The sequence below is a fragment of the Saccoglossus kowalevskii genome, chromosome 4, assembly GCF_978046115.1.
Source record: "Saccoglossus kowalevskii chromosome 4, keSacKowa6.1, whole genome shotgun sequence".
In the NCBI taxonomy this organism is placed as follows: domain Eukaryota; kingdom Metazoa; phylum Hemichordata; class Enteropneusta; family Harrimaniidae; genus Saccoglossus; species Saccoglossus kowalevskii.
The window spans coordinates 35,096,574-35,121,585 of NC_140644.1; the positions used below are offsets into that span (position 1 = coordinate 35,096,574).

At 41.8% G+C, this 25,012-nt stretch overlaps 1 protein-coding gene across 1 annotated transcript in view; it reads right to left on the minus strand.

Moving 5' to 3' along the window:
• Positions 1-6,809: 6,809 nt before the first annotated feature.
• LOC144353270 (sialidase-3-like) overlaps positions 6,810-25,012 on the minus strand; it is a 28,378-nt gene continuing 10,175 nt past the window's right edge. The window contains exons 5-10 of the mRNA XM_085498092.1: positions 23,862-23,997; positions 23,684-23,777; positions 19,892-19,966; positions 19,399-19,538; positions 10,161-10,352; positions 6,810-9,345 (exon numbers count right to left, since the gene is read on the minus strand). Of these exons, the coding sequence (XP_085354218.1) occupies positions 9,022-9,345; positions 10,161-10,352; positions 19,399-19,538; positions 19,892-19,966; positions 23,684-23,777; positions 23,862-23,997 (961 nt within the window). The 3' untranslated portion in view covers positions 6,810-9,021. The remainder of the gene's footprint in view (positions 9,346-10,160; positions 10,353-19,398; positions 19,539-19,891; positions 19,967-23,683; positions 23,778-23,861; positions 23,998-25,012) is intronic.

The following is a 25,012-nucleotide window of genomic DNA, read 5'->3' on the forward strand; positions in this document are numbered from 1 at the left end:
AGCGGAGACCACGTATGTATTAGAGTTCAAACCACATTGTCGTAGCGGAGACCACGTATGTATTAGAGTTCAAACCACATTGTCGTAGCGGAGACCACGTATGTATTAGAGTTCAAACCACATTGTCGTAGCGGAGACCACGTATGTATTAGAGTTGAAACCACATTGTCGTAGCGGAGACCACGTATGTATTAGAGTTCAAAGCACATTGTCGTAGCGGAGACCACGTATGTATTAGAGTTCAAACCACATTGTCGTAGCGGAGACCACGTATGTATTAGAGTTCAAACCACATTGTCGTAGCGGAGACCACGTATGTATTAGAGTTCAAACCACATTGTCGTAGCGGAGACCACGTATGTATTAGAGTTGAAACCACATTGTCGTAGCGGAGACCACGTATGTATTAGAGTTGAAACCACATTGTCGTAGCGGAGACCACGTATGTATTAGAGTTCAAAGCACATTGTCGTAGCGGAGACCACGTATGTATTAGAGTTGAAACCACATTGTCGTAGCGGAGACCACGTATGTATTAGAGTTGAAACCACATTGTCGTAGCGGAGACCACGTATGTATTAGAGTTCAAACCACATTGTCGTAGCGGAGACCACGTATGTATTAGAGTTGAAACCACATTGTCGTAGCGGAGACCACGTATGTATTAGAGTTGAAACCACATTGTCGTAGCGGAGACCACGTATGTATTAGAGTTCAAAGCACATTGTCGTAGCGGAGACCACGTATGTATTAGAGTTCAAACCACATTGTCGTAGCGGAGACCACGTATGTATTAGAGTTCAAACCACATTGTCGTAGCGGAGACCACGTATGTATTAGAGTTCAAACCACATTGTCGTAGCGGAGACCACGTATGTATTAGAGTTGAAACCACATTGTCGTAGCGGAGACCACGTATGTATTAGAGTTCAAACCACATTGTCGTAGCGGAGACCACGTATGTATTAGAGTTGAAACCACATTGTCGTAGCGGAGACCACGTATGTATTAGAGTTGAAACCACATTGTCGTAGCGGAGACCACGTATGTATTAGAGTTCAAAGCACATTGTCGTAGCGGAGACCACGTATGTATTAGAGTTCAAACCACATTGTCGTAGCGGAGACCACGTATGTATTAGAGTTGAAACCACATTGTCGTAGCGGAGACCACGTATGTATTAGAGTTCAAAGCACATTGTCGTAGCGGAGACCACGTATGTATTAGAGTTCAAACCACATTGTCGTAGCGGAGACCACGTATGTATTAGAGTTCAAACCACATTGTCGTAGCGGAGACCACGTATGTATTAGAGTTGAAACCACATTGTCGTAGCGGAGACCACGTATGTATTAGAGTTGAAACCACATTGTCGTAGCGGAGACCACGTATGTATTAGAGTTGAAACCACATTGTCGTAGCGGAGACCACGTATGTATTAGAGTTCAAACCACATTGTCGTAGCGGAGACCACGTATGTATTAGAGTTCAAAGCACATTGTCGTAGCGGAGACCACGTATGTATTAGAGTTGAAAGCACATTGTCGTAGCGGAGACCACGTATGTATTAGAGTTGAAAGCACATTGTCGTAGCGGAGACCACGTATGTATTAGAGTTCAAACCACATTGTCGTAGCGGAGACCACGTATGTATTAGAGTTCAAACCACATTGTCGTAGCGGAGACCACGTATGTATTAGAGTTCAAACCACATTGTCGTAGCGGAGACCACGTATGTATTAGAGTTCAAAGCACATTGTCGTAGCGGAGACCACGTATGTATTAGAGTTCAAACCACATTGTCGTAGCGGAGACCACGTATGTATTAGAGTTCAAACCACATTGTCGTAGCGGAGACCACGTATGTATTAGAGTTCAAACCACATTGTCGTAGCGGAGACCACGTATGTATTAGAGTTCAAACCACATTGTCGTAGCGGAGACCACGTATGTATTAGAGTTCAAACCACATTGTCGTAGCGGAGACCACGTATGTATTAGAGTTCAAAGCACATTGTCGTAGCGGAGACCACGTATGTATTAGAGTTCAAACCACATTGTCGTAGCGGAGACCACGTATGTATTAGAGTTCAAACCACATTGTCGTAGCGGAGACCACGTATGTATTAGAGTTCAAACCACATTGTCGTAGCGGAGACCACGTATGTATTAGAGTTCAAACCACATTGTCGTAGCGGAGACCACGTATGTATTAGAGTTCAAACCACATTGTCGTAGCGGAGACCACGTATGTATTAGAGTTCAAACCACATTGTCGTAGCGGAGACCACGTATGTATTAGAGTTCAAACCACATGGTCGTAGCGGAGACCACGTATGTATTAGAGTTGAAACCACATTGTCGTAGCGGAGACCACGTATGTATTAGAGTTCAAAGCACATTGTCGTAGCGGAGACCACGTATGTATTAGAGTTGAAACCACATTGTCGTAGCGGAGACCACGTATGTATTAGAGTTCAAACCACATTGTCGTAGCGGAGACCACGTATGTATTAGAGTTCAAACCACATTGTCGTAGCGGAGACCACGTATGTATTAGAGTTGAAACCACATTGTCGTAGCGGAGACCACGTATGTATTAGAGTTCAAAGCACATTGTCGTAGCGGAGACCACGTATGTATTAGAGTTGAAACCACATTGTCGTAGCGGAGACCACGTATGTATTAGAGTTCAAACCACATTGTCGTAGCGGAGACCACGTATGTATTAGAGTTGAAACCACATTGTCGTAGCGGAGACCACGTATGTATTAGAGTTCAAAGCACATTGTCGTAGCGGAGACCACGTATGTATTAGAGTTGAAACCACATTGTCGTAGCGGAGACCACGTATGTATTAGAGTTCAAACCACATTGTCGTAGCGGAGACCACGTATGTATTAGAGTTCAAACCACATTGTCGTAGCGGAGACCACGTATGTATTAGAGTTGAAACCACATTGTCGTAGCGGAGACCACGTATGTATTAGAGTTCAAAGCACATTGTCGTAGCGGAGACCACGTATGTATTAGAGTTGAAACCACATTGTCGTAGCGGAGACCACGTATGTATTAGAGTTCAAACCACATTGTCGTAGCGGAGACCACGTATGTATTAGAGTTGAAACCACATTGTCGTAGCGGAGACCACGTATGTATTAGAGTTCAAAGCACATTGTCGTAGCGGAGACCACGTATGTATTAGAGTTGAAACCACATTGTCGTAGCGGAGACCACGTATGTATTAGAGTTGAAAGCACATTGTCGTAGCGGAGACCACGTATGTATTAGAGTTGAAACCACATTGTCGTAGCGGAGACCACGTATGTATTAGAGTTGAAACCACATTGTCGTAGCGGAGACCACGTATGTATTAGAGTTCAAACCACATTGTCGTAGCGGAGACCACGTATGTATTAGAGTTCAAACCACATTGTCGTAGCGGAGACCACGTATGTATTAGAGTTGAAACCACATTGTCGTAGCGGAGACCACGTATGTATTAGAGTTGAAACCACATTGTCGTAGCGGAGACCACGTATGTATTAGAGTTGAAACCACATTGTCGTAGCGGAGACCACGTATGTATTAGAGTTGAAACCACATTGTCGTAGCGGAGACCACGTATGTATTAGAGTTCAAACCACATTGTCGTAGCGGAGACCACGTATGTATTAGAGTTGAAAGCACATTGTCGTAGCGGAGACCACGTATGTATTAGAGTTGAAACCACATTGTCGTAGCGGAGACCACGTATGTATTAGAGTTCAAACCACATTGTCGTAGCGGAGACCACGTATGTATTAGAGTTCAAACCACATTGTCGTAGCGGAGACCACGTATGTATTAGAGTTCAAACCACATTGTCGTAGCGGAGACCACGTATGTATTAGAGTTCAAACCACATTGTCGTAGCGGAGACCACGTATGTATTAGAGTTCAAACCACATTGTCGTAGCGGAGACCACGTATGTATTAGAGTTCAAACCACATTGTCGTAGCGGAGACCACGTATGTATTAGAGTTGAAACCACATTGTCGTAGCGGAGACCACGTATGTATTAGAGTTCAAACCACATTGTCGTAGCGGAGACCACGTATGTATTAGAGTTGAAAGCACATTGTCGTAGCGGAGACCACGTATGTATTAGAGTTCAAACCACATTGTCGTAGCGGAGACCACGTATGTATTAGAGTTCAAACCACATTGTCGTAGCGGAGACCACGTATGTATTAGAGTTCAAACCACATTGTCGTAGCGGAGACCACGTATGTATTAGAGTTGAAACCACATTGTCGTAGCGGAGACCACGTATGTATTAGAGTTGAAACCACATTGTCGTAGCGGAGACCACGTATGTATTAGAGTTCAAACCACATTGTCGTAGCGGAGACCACGTATGTATTAGAGTTGAAAGCACATTGTCGTAGCGGAGACCACGTATGTATTAGAGTTCAAACCACATTGTCGTAGCGGAGACCACGTATGTATTAGAGTTCAAACCACATTGTCGTAGCGGAGACCACGTATGTATTAGAGTTGAAACCACATTGTCGTAGCGGAGACCACGTATGTATTAGAGTTGAAACCACATTGTCGTAGCGGAGACCACGTATGTATTAGAGTTGAAACCACATTGTCGTAGCGGAGACCACGTATGTATTAGAGTTCAAACCACATTGTCGTAGCGGAGACCACGTATGTATTAGAGTTGAAAGCACATTGTCGTAGCGGAGACCACGTATGTATTAGAGTTGAAACCACATTGTCGTAGCGGAGACCACGTATGTATTAGAGTTCAAACCACATTGTCGTAGCGGAGACCACGTATGTATTAGAGTTCAAACCACATTGTCGTAGCGGAGACCACGTATGTATTAGAGTTCAAACCACATTGTCGTAGCGGAGACCACGTATGTATTAGAGTTCAAACCACATTGTCGTAGCGGAGACCACGTATGTATTAGAGTTCAAACCACATTGTCGTAGCGGAGACCACGTATGTATTAGAGTTCAAACCACATTGTCGTAGCGGAGACCACGTATGTATTAGAGTTGAAACCACATTGTCGTAGCGGAGACCACGTATGTATTAGAGTTCAAACCACATTGTCGTAGCGGAGACCACGTATGTATTAGAGTTGAAAGCACATTGTCGTAGCGGAGACCACGTATGTATTAGAGTTCAAACCACATTGTCGTAGCGGAGACCACGTATGTATTAGAGTTCAAACCACATTGTCGTAGCGGAGACCACGTATGTATTAGAGTTGAAACCACATTGTCGTAGCGGAGACCACGTATGTATTAGAGTTCAAACCACATTGTCGTAGCGGAGACCACGTATGTATTAGAGTTCAAACCACATTGTCGTAGCGGAGACCACGTATGTATTAGAGTTCAAACCACATTGTCGTAGCGGAGACCACGTATGTATTAGAGTTGAAACCACATTGTCGTAGCGGAGACCACGTATGTATTAGAGTTCAAACCACATTGTCGTAGCGGAGACCACGTATGTATTAGAGTTGAAACCACATTGTCGTAGCGGAGACCACGTATGTATTAGAGTTGAAACCACATTGTCGTAGCGGAGACCACGTATGTATTAGAGTTGAAACCACATTGTCGTAGCGGAGACCACGTATGTATTAGAGTTGAAACCACATTGTCGTAGCGGAGACCACGTATGTATTAGAGTTCAAACCACATTGTCGTAGCGGAGACCACGTATGTATTAGAGTTGAAACCACATTGTCGTAGTGGAGACCACGTATGTATTAGAGTTGAAACCACATTGTCGTAGCGGAGACCACGTATGTATTAGAGTTGAAACCACATTGTCGTAGCGGAGACCACGTATGTATTAGAGTTGAAACCACATTGTCGTAGCGGAGACCACGTATGTATTAGAGTTCAAACCACATTGTCGTAGCGGAGACCACGTATGTATTAGAGTTCAAACCACATTGTCGTAGCGGAGACCACGTATGTATTAGAGTTGAAACCACATTGTCGTAGCGGAGACCACGTATGTATTAGAGTTCAAACCACATTGTCGTAGCGGAGACCACGTATGTATTAGAGTTCAAACCACATTGTCGTAGCGGAGACCACGTATGTATTAGAGTTCAAACCACATTGTCGTAGTGGAGACCACGTATGTATTAGAGTTGAAACCACGTTGTCGTAGTGGAGACCACGTATGTATTAGAGTTGAAACCACATTGTCGTAGCGGAGACCACGTATGTATTAGAGTTCAAACCACATTGTCGTAGTGGAGACCACGTATGTATTAGAGTTCAAACCACATTGTCGTAGCGGAGACCACGTATGTATTAGAGTTCAAACCACATTGTCGTAGCGGAGACCACGTATGTATTAGAGTTGAAACCACATTGTCGTAGCGGAGACCACGTATGTATTAGAGTTGAAACCACATTGTCGTAGCGGAGACCACATATGTATTAGAGTTCAAACCACATTGTCGTAGCGGAGACCACGTATGTATTAGAGTTGAAACCACATTGTCGTAGCGGAGACCACGTATGTATTAGAGTTCAAACCACATTGTCGTAGCGGAGACCACGTATGTATTAGAGTTCAAACCACATTGTCGTAGCGGAGACCACGTATGTATTAGAGTTGAAACCACATTGTCGTAGCGGAGACCACGTATGTATTAGAGTTGAAACCACATTGTCGTAGCGGAGACCACGTATGTATTAGAGTTCAAACCACATTGTCGTAGCGGAGACCACGTATGTATTAGAGTTCAAACCACATTGTCGTAGCGGAGACAAGACATTTGTGTAAGCAATAGACATTTTAATATGAGTGAATAACTTGATAGTACATGTACAATGCTACCATTATTAATCACACAAAAATCCAAAGAATCTTTTTCATAAAAATGATTGAATCACATTACATTGCTAGTACCCTGAAAGGTCACACATCCTGTGACTTCAAGGAGCATTTTCATATATTTTATAAAAAAAAAATACTTTGAGAAACTCATCAATATTTATTTTTTCTCACTGAAAATACCAGAATGTGCAACTTTCATGCACATGTTCAATCAAAGAAAGCTTAGAAAGAACTCCCGTGTGCTGAGAGTATTGGAGACACATTAAAAATTAATTCAAAATTTCTTGAACTTGAGATATTGATGGAAAAGCTTATGCAAATAAGGTAACTAATAAGGTCTGCACAATGTAAAAGATTTTCGTAATATAATATCTATGTACCAAGTTTCATTGAAATGTGATTAGAACCAAAAAAATATTAATTATGCTAATTAGTGAATTAATATGAACAGATTTTAACCCAAAATTAATCAGGCTGCCTATTGTCCTAAAGCATTTATGTACCAAATTTTATTCAAATGTGATGATCAGTACTGGAGATACAAGTATTAATTATGTGATTAAGAAGCATAAATATTTACCAAAACCTAATATGGTGTATAGTCCTAGATTCATTGAAATGTGGTGATGAGTACTCTTTAAAAGTGTCATTATAATCCAATGAGTAGTTCTTTAAATATAAGTGGAACAGCCATGGAACAGCAAAAAATTAACTAATTATGAAATTAGGTAATTAATATGCAAAATTATTTACCCCAAAATTAATCAGGTCTCTGCATAGTCCTAGAAGATCTATGTTGCAAGTCGCATTGAAATGTGATGATTAGTACTTGAGATATCAGGTGAAAAGCTGAAAATTAACTAATTATGCTAATAAGGTAATTAATATGCACAAATATTTACCCAAAAACTAATTAGGTCTCTGCACAGTCCTCAAGTAACTATGTACCAGGTTTCATTGAAATGTGATCATTATTGCTTGGAATATCAAAAGCTGAAAATTAGGTAATTAATATGTACTGAAATTACCCTAAAAACTATCAGGTCTGTGAAGTGTCATATGTCATCTATGTACCAAGTTTTATTGAAATGTTATTAGTACTTGAGATATCAGTGGAAAAGCCGAAAATTGATTAATCATTATGTAAATTAGGTAATTAACATAAACCGATTTTTACCCAAAACTAATCAAATATGCGTATTAGTTCAGAGCATCCATGTGCAAAGTTTCTTCAAAATCCAATGAGTGGTTCTTCAGATATCAGTAGAACAGTCATGGAACAGCTAAAAATCAGCTAATTATTATGCAAATTAATATTCAAGGATTTTCACCAAAACCTAATCAACTCTGCGCATTATCCCAGAGCATCTATGTACCAAGTTTCATCAAAATTTGATTAGTGGTTCTTGAGATAACGGTGGAACAAAAAAAGTGACATACATACATACATACATACATACATACAGACAGGGTAGCTGCAAAGACTCGCACACGGGAGTCAAAAATTATTTTCACACCTAAGTCTAGTATTGCATGTATATGTAAACAAGTACTCTTTTACTCATATACTGGTTCTGACCATTTTCAATTGTTAATCTAGTATATTTTTCACTATTGAAATTTAATGTTTTCTCTCTCTCTTTAAAAAAAAATTTTAATATACAAATCTACAGTACATTATTCAACAGAAAACCAATAAAATACTTAGCAATGTATCCTCTATGAATTAATAAATGATACATCTCATGGAAACATAAAGCAAACGATTTTGTATCCCACAAATCACTGCTAGGTTGACAACAATTGGACACCAGTATTTGAAATGGTGTAACATTACTGTTCATCAAATCAAATGTCTTTTGAAGGATTAATCAACAATTATGAACTACACACAGAAAACATGGTATAAAATCAAATCATTTTTTAATTCATTACATGACAAAAGAAATAGCTCTTTACTGCAGTAAATAAATACCATGATATACAATAATAGAGAAATAAAGATAGTTCTTAAAGATACAAACAAGATATTAAAATAAAGCCACCCATAATTTTAGCCTCTTTCTGAGCACCACTTGACAACAGCTTACAAGTTTATGTCGTATTAAGCATAATTTTTCCCCCCAAATGTTTCTAAAGATATGTACAGTTAAATTATATCACTCAAAGTAAATGTCCTGAAGGCCAATTCATGATATGCATTCCGGAATCCTCTTTCATAAAGAATAGCAAAATGAAGAGCAGCATTGGAATCAGTTCCTGTGACACCGATGAAAACCATATCAGAGTATGCTCCAGCATGAGTGTGAATTGTCCATGGAAAACTCCAGGTTTTTAAACTGTCTGTGCTGAGTCTTATTGACAAATCATTCCGCTCTCCTAAGTCAGCAGGATTGGAGAAAAGTGCCCAAATGTTATGATGTTCCTCATCGATGACACTCCCAGGTGGAGCAGGAAATGACACCATACTTGCCTGTGGGGGATGTGTTAAAAAACAAAATCACAATTTATCTGGCCACTTGAGGGCAGTACATATTCAAATCACAATCTAACACCAAAATAGAATTAAATATTCTATAAAAACCATGTGACTAATGAACATGCTCCAGATTATTAAACTTACATTTCACTTTGTTTACATGTGACTACAATATACTGCATGATGGAAATAAAATCTCATAAATAAATATAAACAGTTACACTCAGTATTTTGTGCAGTCATCATTCACTAAATTATTACTACAAGAATACTGTAAAGTATGAACTTTCAGTAAAAGTTGGTTAATGTGACTGCTATGCTGTTGCCATACTCTCTCTGCACTATTAACGTTATAATTAAAAAAAAAATGTCTCTTGGATTTTTTGTAAATTTAATTAGGTAAACTAGGAATCTAGAGATGACTTGTCACTTTTAACTGCAATAGAGAAATTTGTTCACTGGGTCCCATTGTACCTTATGAATGACAGGTAGAATGCAGGTAACTATTAATCCATTTGATTGGAATTCCAGGCCATGCATTCATGCAACAAAATAAACTACATATAATCTGAAAACCTTCTAAATTGTTGTTCTATGTAGACCAGTCTGTAATTATGTCACTTGAGATAGCTCTGGCTATTTTTGAACAACAAACAGAACTGCTATATATTTGTTGCAAATTTATAAAAGAGAGTATAAACAGTACCCCTGTTCTCTTTCTCCAAGGAAAATAGAACAATTTATAAGACCAGATTGACCAATCCAAATGTCTTGGTGCACTCATGCCAGCACATCAAAGGAATACTAACCTGACAGCCAGAGTAATTTGATCTTAATATACTTCCATTGATAATCTTGAAACCAGGTTCAATTAAGTTATCTGTTAGCCAAGGTTCATTGAAATGCATGCCAGCATCATTACTGCAAGATATTGCACGTGTTTGAAAAGGACTCAGTGTTCGGCTATTTAAACACACTACATTATCTTCCATCTCTACAGCCTGTAACAAGATGACATTTAAAATACAGAGAAAATAATATGAAATGCATACAGTAAGTGACATAAAAATTGCTACACTAAGAAGGAAGTCCACTGCTGACTGTGCAATTCCCCTACCATGACAAGACATGCCATGGTCATCACCATACACCATGCCAAGATATGCCATGGTCATCACCATACACCATGCCAAGACATGCCATGGTCATCACTACACACCATGCCAAGACATGCCATGGTCATCACTATACACCATGACAAGACATGCCATGGTCATCACTATACACCATGACAAGACATGCCATGGTCATCACTGTACACCATGACAAGACATGCCATGGTCATCACTGTACACCATGACAAGACATGCCATGGTCATCACTGTACACCATGACAAGACATGCCATGGTCATCACTGTACACCATGCCAAGACATGCCATGGTCATCACCGTACACCATGCCAAGACATGCCATGGTCATCACTGTACACCATGACAAGACATGCCATGGTCATCACTGTACACCATGCCAAGACATGCCATGGTCATCACTGTACACCATGCCAAGACATGCCATGGTCATCACTGTACACCATGCCAAGACATGCCATGGTCATCACTGTACACCATGCCAAGACATGCCATGGTCATCACTGTACACCATGTCAAGACATGCCATGGTCATCACTGTACACCATGACAAGACATGCCATGGTCATCACCATACACCATGCCAAGACATGCCATGGTCATCACCGTACACCATGACAAGACATGCCATGGTCATCACCATACACCATGCCAAGACATGCCATGGTCATCACTGTACACCATGACAAGACATGCCATGGTCATCACCGTACACCATGACAAGACATGCCATGGTCATCACCATACACCATGCCAAGACATGCCATGGTCATCACTTTACACCATGCCAAGACATGCCATGGTCATCACTTTACACCATGCCAAGACATGCCATGGTCATCACTGTACACCATGACAAGACATGCCATGGTCATCACTGTACACCATGACAAGACATGCCATGGTCATCACTGTACACCATGACAAGACATGCCATGGTCATCACTGTACACCATGACAAGACATGCCATGGTCATCACTGTACACCATGACAAGACATGCCATGGTCATCACTGTACACCATGACAAGACATGCCATGGTCATCACTGTACACCATGCCAAGACATGCCATGGTCATCAATGTACACCATGCCAAGACATGCCATGGTCATCACCGTACACCATGCCAAGACATGTCATGGTCATCACTGTACACCATGACAAGACATGCCATGGTCATCACTGTACACCATGCCAAGACATGCCATGGTCATCACTGTACACCATGACAAGACATGCCATGGTCATCACTGTACACCATGCCAAGACATGCCATGGTCATCACTGTACACCATGTCAAGACATGCCATAGTCATCACTGTACACCATGACAAGACATGCCATGGTCATCACCATACACCATGCCAAGACATGCCATGGTCATCACTGTACACCATGACAAGACATGCCATGGTCATCACTGTACACCATGACAAGACATGCCATGGTCATCACCATACACCATGCCAAGACATGCCATGGTCATCACTTTACACCATGCCAAGACATGCCATGGTCATCACTTTACACCATGCCAAGACATGCCATGGTCATCACTGTACACCATGACAAGACATGCCATGGTCATCACTGTACACCATGACAAGACATGCCATGGTCATCACTGTACACCATGACAATATATGCCATGGTCATCACCATACGCCATGCCAAGACATGCCATGGTCATCACTGTACACCATGACAAGACATGCCGTGGTCATCACCATACACCATGTCAAGACATGCTGTGGTCATCACCGTACACCATGCCAAGACATGCCATGGTCATCACCGTACACCATGCCAAGACATGCCATGGTCATCACTGTACACCATGCCAAGACATGCCATGGTCATCACTGTACACCATGACAAGACATGCCATGGTCATCACTGTACACCATGACAAGACATGCCATGGTCATCACTGTACACCATGACAAGACATGCCATGGTCATCACTGTACACCATGACAAGACATGCCATGGTCATCACTGTACACCATGCCAAGACATGCCATGGTCATCACTGTACACCATGCCAAGACATGCCATGGTCATCACCGTACACCATGCCAAGACTTGCCATGGTCATCACTGTACACCATGACAAGACATGCCATGGTCATCACTGTACACCATGCCAAGACATGCCATGGTCATCACTGTACACCATGCCAAGACATGCCATGGTCATCACTGTACACCATGCCAAGACATGCCATGGTCATCACTGTACACCATGCCAAGACATGCCATGGTCATCACTGTACACCATGACAAGACATGCCATGGTCATCACTGTACACCATGACAAGACATGCCATGGTCATCACCATACACCATGCCAAGACATGCCATGGTCATCACTGTACACCATGCCAAGAAATGCCATGGTCATCACCATACACCATGCCAAGAAATGCCATGGTCATCACCATACACCATGCCAAGACATGCCATGGTCATCACTGTACACCATGCCAAGACATGCCATGGTCATCACTGTACACCATGACAAGACATGCCATGGTCATCACTGTACACCATGCCAAGACATGCCATGGTCATCACTGTACACCATGCCAAGACATGCCATGGTCATCACTGTACACCATGCCAAGACATGCCATGGTCATCACTGTACACCATGCCAAGACATGCCATGGTCATCACTGTACACCATGACAAGACATGCCATGGTCATCACTGTACACCATGACAAGACATGCCATGGTCATCACCATACACCATGCCAAGACATGCCATGGTCATCACTGTACACCATGCCAAGAAATGCCATGGTCATCACCATACACCATGCCAAGAAATGCCATGGTCATCACCATACACCATGCCAAGACATGCCATGGTCATCACTGTACACCATGCCAAGACATGCCATGGTCATCACTGTACACCATGACAAGACATGCCATGGTCATCACTGTACAACACCATGCAAAGACATGCCATGGTCATCACTGTACAACACCATGCAAAGACATGCCATGGTCATCACTGTACACCATGCCAAGACATGCCATGGTCATCACTGTACACCATGCCAAGACATGCCATGTTCATCACTGTACACCATGCCAAGACATGCCATGGTCATCACTGTACAACACCATGCCAAGACATGCCATGGTCATCACTGTACAACACCATGCAAAGACATGCCATGGTCATCACTGTACAACACCATGCAAAGACATGCCATGGTCATCACTGTACACCATGCCAAGACATGCCATGGTCATCACTGTACACCATGCCAAGACATGCCATGGTCATCACTGTACACCATGCCAAGACATGCCATGGTCATCACTGTACACCATGCCAAGACACGCCATGGTCATCACTGTACACCATGCCAAGACATGCCATGGTCATCACTGTACACCATGCCAAGACATGCCATGGTCATCACTGTACACCATGCCAAGACATGCCATGGTCATCACTGTACACCATGCCAAGACATGCCATGGTCATCACTGTACACCATGCCAAGACATGCCATGGTCATCACTATACACCATGCCAAGACATGCCACGGTCATCACCATACACCATGCCAAAACATGCCATGGTCATCACTGTACACCATGACAAGACATGCCATGGTCATCACTGTACACCATGCCAAGACATGCCATGGTCATCACTGTACACCATGCCAAGACATGCCATGGTCATCACCATACACCATGACAAGACATGCCATGGTCATCACCATACACCATGACAAGAAATGCCATGGTCATCACCATACACCATGACAAGACACGCCATGGTCATCACCATACACCATGCCAAGACACGCCATGGTCACCACTGTACACCATGCCAAGACATGCCATGGTCATCACCATACACCATGCCAAAACATGCCATGGTCATCACTGTACACCATGCCAAAACATGCCATGGTCATCACCATACACCATGACAAGACATGCCATGGTCATCACTGTACACCATGCCAAGACATGCCATGGTCATCACTGTACACCATGTCAAGACATGCCATGGTCATCACTGTACACCATGACAAGACATGCCATGGTCATCACTGTACACCATGCCAAGACATGCCATGGTCATCACCATACACCATGCCAAGACATGCCATGGTCATCACTGTACACCATGCCAAGAAATGCCATGGCCATCACCATACACCATGCCAAGAAATGCCATGGTCATCACCATACACCATGCCAAGACATGCCATGGTCATCACTGTACACCATGACAAGACATGCCATGGTCATCACTGTACAACACCATGCAAAGACATGCCATGGTCATCACTGTACAACACCATGCAAAGACATGCCATGGTCATCACTGTACACCATGCCAAGACATGCCATGGTCATCACTGTACACCATGCCAAGACATGCCATGGTCATCACTGTACACCATGCCAAGACATGCCATGGTCATCACTGTACACCATGCCAAGACATGCCATGGTCATCACTGTACACCATGCCAAGACATGCCATGGTCATCACTGTACACCATGCCAAGACATGCCATGGTCATCACTGTACACCATGCCAAGACATGCCATGGTCATCACTGTACACCATGCCAAGACATGCCATGGTCATCACTGTACACCATGCCAAGACATGCCATGGTCATCACTATACACCATGCCAAGACATGCCACGGTCATCACCATACACCATGCCAAAACATGCCATGGTCATCACTGTACACCATGACAAGACATGCCATGGTCATCACTGTACACCATGCCAAGACATGCCATGGTCATCACTGTACACCATGCCAAGACATGCCATGGTCATCACCATACACCATGACAAGACATGCCATGGTCATCACCATACACCATGACAAGAAATGCCATGGTCATCACCATACACCATGACAAGACACGCCATGGTCATCACCATACACCATGCCAAGACACGCCATGGTCACCACTGTACAACATGTCAAGACATGCCATGGTCATCACCATACACCATGCCAAAACATGCCATGGTCATCACTGTACACCATGCCAAAACATGCCATGGTCATCACCATACACCATGACAAGACATGCCATGGTCATCACCATACACCATGCCAAGACACGCCATGGTCACCACTGTACATCATACCAAGACATGCCATGGTCATCACTATACACCATGCCAAGACATGCCATGGTCATCACTGTACACCATGCCAAGACATGCCATGGTCATCACCATACACCATGCCAAAACATGCCATGGTCATCACTGTACACCATGACAAGACATGCCATGGTCATCACTATACACCATGCCAAGACATGCCATGGTCATCACTATACACCATGCCAAGACATGCCATGGTCATCACTGTACACCATGCCAAGACATGCCATGGTCATCACCATACACCATGCCAAAACATGCCATGGTCATCACTGTACACCATGCCAAGACATGCCATGGTCATCACTGTACACCATGCCAAGACATGCCATGGTCATCACTGTACACCATGTCAAGACATGCCATGGTCATCACCATACACCATGCCAAGACATGCCATGGTCATCACTGTACACCATGCCAAGACATGCCATGGTCACCACTGTACATCATGCCAAGACATGCCATGGTCATCACTGTACACCATGCCAAGACATGCCATGGTCATCACTGTACACCATGCCAAGACATGCCATGGTCATCACTGTACACCATGACAAGACATGCCATGGTCATCACTGTACACCATGCCAAGACATACCATGGTCATCACTGTACACTATGCAAAGACATGCCATGGTCATCACTGTACACCATGCCAAGACATGCCATGGTCATCACTGTACACCATGCCAAGACATGCCATGGTCATCACTGTACACCATGCCAAGACATGCCATGGTCATCACCATACACCATGCCAAGACATGCCATGGTCATCACTGTACACCATGCCAAGACATGCCATGGTCATCACTGTACACCATGCCAAGACATGCCATGGTCATCACCATACACCATGCCAAGACATGCCATGGTCATCACTGTACACCATGACAAGACATGCCATGGTCATCACTGTACACCATGACAAGACATGCCATGGTCATCACCATACACCATGACAAGACATGCCATGGTCATCACCATACACCATGTCAAGACATGCCATGGTCATCACCATACACCATGCCAAGATATGCCATGGTCATCACTATACACCATGACAAGACATGCCATGGTCATCACTGTACACCATGCCAAGACATACCATGGTCATCACTGTACACCATGTCAAGACATGCCATGGTCATCACTGTACACCATGCCAAGACATGCCATGGTCATCACCATACACCATGACAAGACATGCCATGGTCATCACCATACACCATGACAAGACATGCCATGGTCATCACCATACACCATGACAAGAAATGCCATGGTCATCACCATACACCATGACAAGACACGCCATGGTCATCACCATACACCATGCCAAGACACGCCATGGTCACCACTGTACAACATGTCAAGACATGCCATGGTCATCACCATACACCATGCCAAAACATGCCATGGTCATCACTGTACACCATGCCAAAACATGCCATGGTCATCACCATACACCATGACAAGACATGCCATGGTCATCACCATACACCATGCCAAGACACGCCATGGTCACCACTGTACATCATACCAAGACATGCCATGGTCATCACTATACACCATGCCAAGACATGCCATGGTCATCACTGTACACCATGCCAAGACATGCCATGGTCATCACCATACACCATGCCAAAACATGCCATGGTCATCACTGTACACCATGACAAGACATGCCATGGTCATCACTATACACCATGCCAAGACATGCCATGGTCATCACTATACACCATGCCAAGACATGCCATGGTCATCACTGTACACCATGCCAAGACATGCCATGGTCATCACCATACACCATGCCAAAACATGCCATGGTCATCACTGTACACCATGCCAAGACATGCCATGGTCATCACTGTACACCATGCCAAGACATGCCATGGTCATCACTGTACACCATGTCAAGACATGCCATGGTCATCACCATACACCATGCCAAGACATGCCATGGTCATCACTGTACACCATGCCAAGACATGCCATGGTCACCACTGTACATCATGCCAAGACATGCCATGGTCATCACTGTACACCATGCCAAGACATGCCATGGTCATCACTGTACACCATGCCAAGACATGCCATGGTCATCACTGTACACCATGACAAGACATGCCATGGTCATCACTGTACACCATGCCAAGACATACCATGGTCATCACTGTACACTATGCAAAGACATGCCATGGTCATCACTGTACACCATGCCAAGACATGCCATGGTCATCACTGTACACCATGCCAAGACATGCCATGGTCATCACTGTACACCATGCCAAGACATGCCATGGTCATCACCATACACCATGCCAAGACATGCCATGGTCATCACTGTACACCATGCCAAGACATGCCATGGTCATCACTGTACACCATGCCAAGACATGCCATGGTCATCACCATACACCATGCCAAGACATGCCATGGTCATCACTGTACACCATGACAAGACATGCCATGGTCATCACTGTACACCATGACAAGACATGCCATGGTCATCACCATACACCATGACAAGACATGCCATGGTCATCACCATACACCATGTCAAGACATGCCATGGTCATCACCATACACCATGCCAAGATATGCCATGGTCATCACTATACACCATGACAAGACATGCCATGGTCATCACTGTACACCATGCCAAGACATACCATGGTCATCACTGTACACCATGTCAAGACATGCCATGGTCATCACTGTACACCATGCCAAGACATGCCATGGTCATCACCATACACCATGACAAGACATGCCATGGTCATCACCATACACCATGACAAGACATGCCATGGTCATCACCATACACCATGACAAGACATGCCATGGTCATCACCATACACCATGACAAGACATGCCATGGTCATCACCATACACCATGTCAAGACATGCCATGGTCATCACCATACACCATGCCAAGACATGCCATGGTCATCACTGTACACCATGCCAAGACATGCCATGGTCACCACTGTACATCATGCCAAGACATGCCATGGTCATCACTGTACACCATGCCAAGACATGCCATGGTCATCACTGTACACCATGCCAAGACATGCCATGGTCATCACTGTACACCATGCCAAGACATGCCATGGTCATCACTATACACCATGCCAAGACATGCCATGGTCATCACTGTACATCATGCCAAGACATGCCATGGTCATCACTGTACACCATGCCAAGACATGCCATGGTCATCACTGTACACCATGCCAAGACATGCCATGGTCATCACTGTACACCATGCCAAGACATGCCATGGTCATCACTGTACACCATGCCAAGACATGCCATGGTCATCACTGTACACCATGCCAAGACATGACATGGTCATCACTGTACACCATGCCAAGATATGACATGGTCATCACTGTACACCATGCCAAGACATGCCATGGTCATCACTGTACACCATGCCAAGACATGCCATGGTCATCACTGTACACCATGCCAAGACATGCCATGGTCATCACTGTACACCATGCCAAGACATGCCATGGTCATCACTGTACACCATGCCAAGACATGCCATGGTCATCACTGTACACCATGCCAAGACATGCCATGGTCATCACTGTACACCATGCCAAGACATGCCATGGTCATCACTGTACACCATGCCAAGATATGCCATGGTCATCACTGTACAAAAAGACAAGACAAGAGAAAAGAAAAGATGCATTACCTGAACCTCATTGGTGAGTATGTAATCGCCATAGCTGTCAGTCTTGAATGGGACATGGCCACCATTGTGCCAAGACTGCCCACCATTATCACTGTACAATACCATGGAATAGTCCACACAACCAAACTGATTGTTATGCCCTACGGAATTATGCAAAGAACTTAAATCACTATGCCAGTACTAATGGATGTTTTTACTTTAAAAATTTTGTGTTCACAGATACTATATTCGAGGGCTTGTACAGATGAACAGAAATTCACAGTTCAAAATGCATCAATATCAACATGTCTCTCCCTAGATACCATATCCAACCCAAATATTGGTAATCATAGTTCTGCACACATTCAGTATTCAGTTTAATAATTATAATAGTGGTTTGCCATTGCTGTCTGCAGAGAATTTATGAGACAACAACTAGATAGAATCTAGTTGCAGCCATCACGTTTTTAGGGTAAGTTCAATCATTGATTATTGTATATCGATCAATAATTACCTCTTCTATCTTTAATATACACATTACCAGGCACTATTAATCTTCCTGATCTTAACTGTATACCATGACCAGGCCCTGGAATCAGAATGTCATTTTTTTTACAAGCAATTGCCAAAATTTATCGCAAATCTGTTACAATATTAAACTCTCCACAAAACTATTGTGTCACCATAGTTGTGTCCATTGTGTCACTGCAGTCGTGTCTATTGTCACTGTAGTCATGTCTATTGTCACTGTAGTCATGTCTATTGTCACTGTAGTCATGTCTATTGTGTCATTGCAGTAGTGTCTATTGTGTCACTGCAGTTGTGTCTATATGTAACAATTCAGTGAAATTGTAAATTATGTCACCATAATGGTGGTTTACTGTTGTCGGGATATTATTATGAATATTGTTTACATTGGCTGCTGAATAAATGTTTCAAACTTTTAAGGTAGCGAGAAGGTAAATTTTCACTTTTTTCTTGATTTTTCAAAAATTGATAAAACGGTTACTTTAGACCTTGATACATCACCCCAGGTTTACAAAAGATCGAAATTGCGAAATAACGTTGCTCAAATTAGTGTTTTAAAACACTAGCAGAAAAGACTACAACTGGCGTTTCGTGGATATTTGCATAATGTTTATCTTTGAAAGGGTTTAAATGATAACATCTTATCTGTATACTCTGTTGTTGACGATTCTGATATAACGGGTGATAAGCTTCCAGTTGCAAACAATGCATGTTTATCTAACGTCTATTGTCAGCATTATTGTCAGTCGAGACTTCGTCGGAGAAACATGGTCATACAGTACTCATTTCGCCCAACCTTCTGCTTTTACATCGACCGCTTATCGCTTAATTTCCGACCACGCGGTCTTGTCCGACCGGAAACCGACTGCATTTTAATCTCGTTTTTTTTTTTTTTTTTTTTTTCGCTCGCTCGCTCATTGAAAACATTGACCGCTCGCCCAAACACTGAGCACTGGCACATGGGTGGTCGACATGGTGGTTTTGATAGTAAAGTGTGAACATACAACTAGTATTAATAATAATAATAATAATAATTTATTTACCTAGAAAATATTTCATACAATACTCAAAATTGTACATGCAGTCTAGGTAAAATGGAATCTGAAATAGCTTAAAAGCTAGTCGAATATTAACTATTATTACATTCTGAACGACACTTCAAATCTTAGACTAATAGTTGTATTACACTTGTATCGTGAAAGCAACTGAACTGGGACCTCTTGTTACGTGTTTTGGGTGCTTGTTCTAGTTGTAATATTTTTTTACTCTGGTTTACTTTATTTCACAACTTGCAGAGAAAACTGATTCGCGTGAACTCTAATGTATCTTGACCTAGTAATTTCTTTTTGAACTAAAGTCAAATTCCATCAGTTTGTCAAAATATATGTTTTTCAGGGAATAATTTTGAAGCCTGTCACAGCACAAAAAACTACGTGAATGGACACCGGAGATTGGATGGTACGACGACCCTTCAATTAGCGTCAAATATGCTTTGTTACAACATCATTGATTGGCTGAGAGTCACCTGATCAGAGCATGACCTGGGTCACAGAACCATATTTGTCCGTAATATCAACAGGACTTTGCAAGAAGATAACCACACCCACATTTTCAATTTTTTTTAGCGCGGAAGTTGCCAACAAATGTAAAAAAAAATCGTGAATTTCATGGATTTGAATAAAATAAAGCAAGCGATTGATAAGGATGATTATTATTTTCCCTGATGCTCTTCGAATTTTTTTTTTTTTTTTATTTCAAGGTAAGAAATGGCTAGTTGAAGTTGCATCGTCTTCAATGCGGTTGTTTCACCGCGAACAACTCTAGCTCTGTTTTGGGCATGGTTTAGTTTTGCGATGTAAAATAAAATATATATTAAACTAATAATACTTGTTTAATTATTTGGGGTTTCAGCCCACAAATTACGGACATGATCCCCATGAATTACGGTCAATGTTTGTTTTCTCTCGGCTGATTGTCACGGTGTTGATCGACGCCCTACCTGAACTCAGTATGGAGAAACCAACGGGGATCGACATTCCAAACAAACAATCGAAATTATCAACGAAAGACGAGATTTTTCTAGATATTTACAAACATACTGTCATGACAAACATATGTAAAATTAACAAATACACAAAGAAGTGTAATATTAGGTTTTATTTTAGGCTTAGTAATATTTTCTTTCACTCAGCCCATGCATGTAACTGCCATTTAGCTTTACGGTCCTTCAGCATCGGGGAAAACAACAATAATTATACAAAACACATTGCGAAGACTCAACAATCAGGAAAGAACCATGTCGTACTTGTGTTGAAATACATTTTGTATTTCACGTCAGAATATTGTTTAAAATAAAATATTCAATCCAAGCCAAATCGAGGTCAAAGGGTCAGGTTGCGTGCATATAATTATAGATAGTTAAACAAAAAGTATTTGAACTTTTGTCAGCTGTTCAACATCTATAAAAAACAGAAAGACAATTATAAGACAATGTGAGGTGATTGGAAAGCGGAAGCGGGCGGGAGGGAGGTTGTGCGAAAGGAGTACTGTAACTTTGCATAACTTTCTTTTAAATCGTTTTATTTTCCAAGTCAATATTCTATTTTACTAATACAATTTTTTTCTAATGCAATGGCGAAGAAAAGAAAGAAAGTGTTGACAGATGAGGCAAAGAAAAATCTGCCACTCAGTGTCGCACTCTGACACAGCAATTTTTTTTTCAAACATCGGCCATTTTGTTTCACCATGAAAACCATTTTATTAGTTGTCTTATCAGAGACACTTGAAGGATTAGCTTGTTTGTAAACTGTCAGCGTGTACAGTGGGACAGTAATGTTTGTCAGAGGATTATCCCTCGTTGTACGTTTGCATAACAATGGAAAACCCGAACGTTCCTGGAGTACGGACTCAAATGCCAGCAGTTTTCTTCATTTTTCACGCTGGAGCTTGAAATTATTCATTATCTGACACTCTTTATGAGTTCTATGATATCAGTGGTTAATATGTTTGGCCATTTTTAGTGTATATTTATAATAATGCAGCAAATCTACAGTGTTTTATTAACCAAAACTGTTTTTCGCGTTTTTCTCGAGTTGAAGTTTTGATCGAGTACGACTCATTGGGACCGCCACCAAATCAAGTGCGTTCGGACTAGGACATTCAAACTCTCAGTTATCGTTCAAAAGATAATGATGGTGCGAAATATGTCTGGGTTTTTAAAGAAAATGCTTTGTCACAGAATAATAGTCTGTTAAAGGTGCTAAGTATGAAATAATTTGGGGACAAAAAAACAAACCTTCATAGAAATCGGAATAATAGGTCTTTTGATTATCGGAGACGCATTTCAATGGACTTGATTACGGACAATGTATGACGTAAATTTCACCAGGAAATTCCGCAGTGTGCTCTCGCAATCGCGGACTTAGTTATTTTTACAAGGTTCGCCATTTTTGATGTCACGTGATAATTATGTAAACAATGACTGTCCAGTTTGTGCGAACTTGCACCTCTATACTTAGTCTTTTGATATATATAACCTAAATTACTGTTCTGAACGAGACCACAGACAAAGAATGTTTTATTTAAAAACGTCACAAAACCCTTCTCGCTACCTTAACAACACTCTTGAATGTTGTTTCCACCTACGCTTTAAAACTAAAAACAGAAATGCCTTTATTATCAACAGAACAAATCATATATACTCCAGTCCAAACAGTTTGTTATGCTTGCAAACATTATAATGTGATTCTGTGTGTACATTTTATGTTTTATTTTGTACCTGGTGCAAACATGGCTGCTGTTGGTTTGATGGATCCTAAGGTACTTGATGTTATATCCATTGGTTCAGCCCAAGTTTTGCCAAGATCTGTGCTCTGTGATAAAAAAAGCATGATTTTTATTATAAAGACTTTCAGCGTAACTGTTAATGGCACTCTAACAATAAATATAAGACCTACCAATGTCATTTGTACAGTTTGATTGTATACTCCATTCTCGTGTATGTCTTTTTCCCAAAGCAGTGGATCCAAAGAAATAAACACCATCACAATCGTGTTCCTTTCACGATCAACAATTGGTGTAGGATTCATAACTCTGAAAAATAAAAAAATAAATATACATGAAAAACAAGTCATAATAATAATAATGATTTTATTGCATCCATTGGTTGACAGCAATAAAATGTTAGTAACAAAGTACAATAAAGTACATGTATAATACCACTGTACTTCCCCTATCATAAGCCCAGGGCCTGAACATGTAAAATTGGGAAAAGTAAGGGGTGGGCTTATACTCGAGAGCCACCTCAGAAAAGATGATTTTTTTGGGGGCGTTTAACATTGTAACCATTTTACCACCCAAAAAAAATTGTCCAAATTATATTTTTTGTTCACCATGTCAGGGATTGGGAATATTACGTCTTTTTGATGACAAGCAGCCTGTCGGCTGAGATAGCTCATCAAAAATAAATAATATTCATCAAAATCAAATAATTAAATATATCATCATGAAATGAACAAATCTGAGAGAGGTCTACATGTAATACCTATATTTGTAATATCAAAGCAATCAGACTTGCGTTTTTTAACTAGAAGTCAAAAATATCACTTTTCACCAAAAATATTCACCAAAATTAGAAAATTTAAGATATCATCACGAAATGAACAAATCTGAGTTGAGGTCCACATGTAGTACCTATATATGTAATATCAAAGCAATCAGACTTTCGTTTTTTAACAAGAAGTTGAAAATATCACTTTTGGCCAAAAATGACAATCACTCATATGATAAGCTCCACTCAACAAAGTCGACAGCGGAGCTAAAAAAAGTGGAATGAGTCATCACTGATTTCCACAATACTTTTACAATGAAGAAACAAACATGTTCATAAATTTTAACAAATTTTATCACAATACGATTTACATACCGTCTGAATTTACGATGTAATAATGGGTAGGGTGTGTGGGGGAATAGTCGAAGACAAGATCTTTATCATTATGTTGTGGGATGTTTTCGATCGTATGCAAACTCTTGGCACAAAGCCGTTCCCGCCATGATGTTGACCGAACAGGTCACATCTTTCATTAACCAATTAAAATGCTGTTTCATA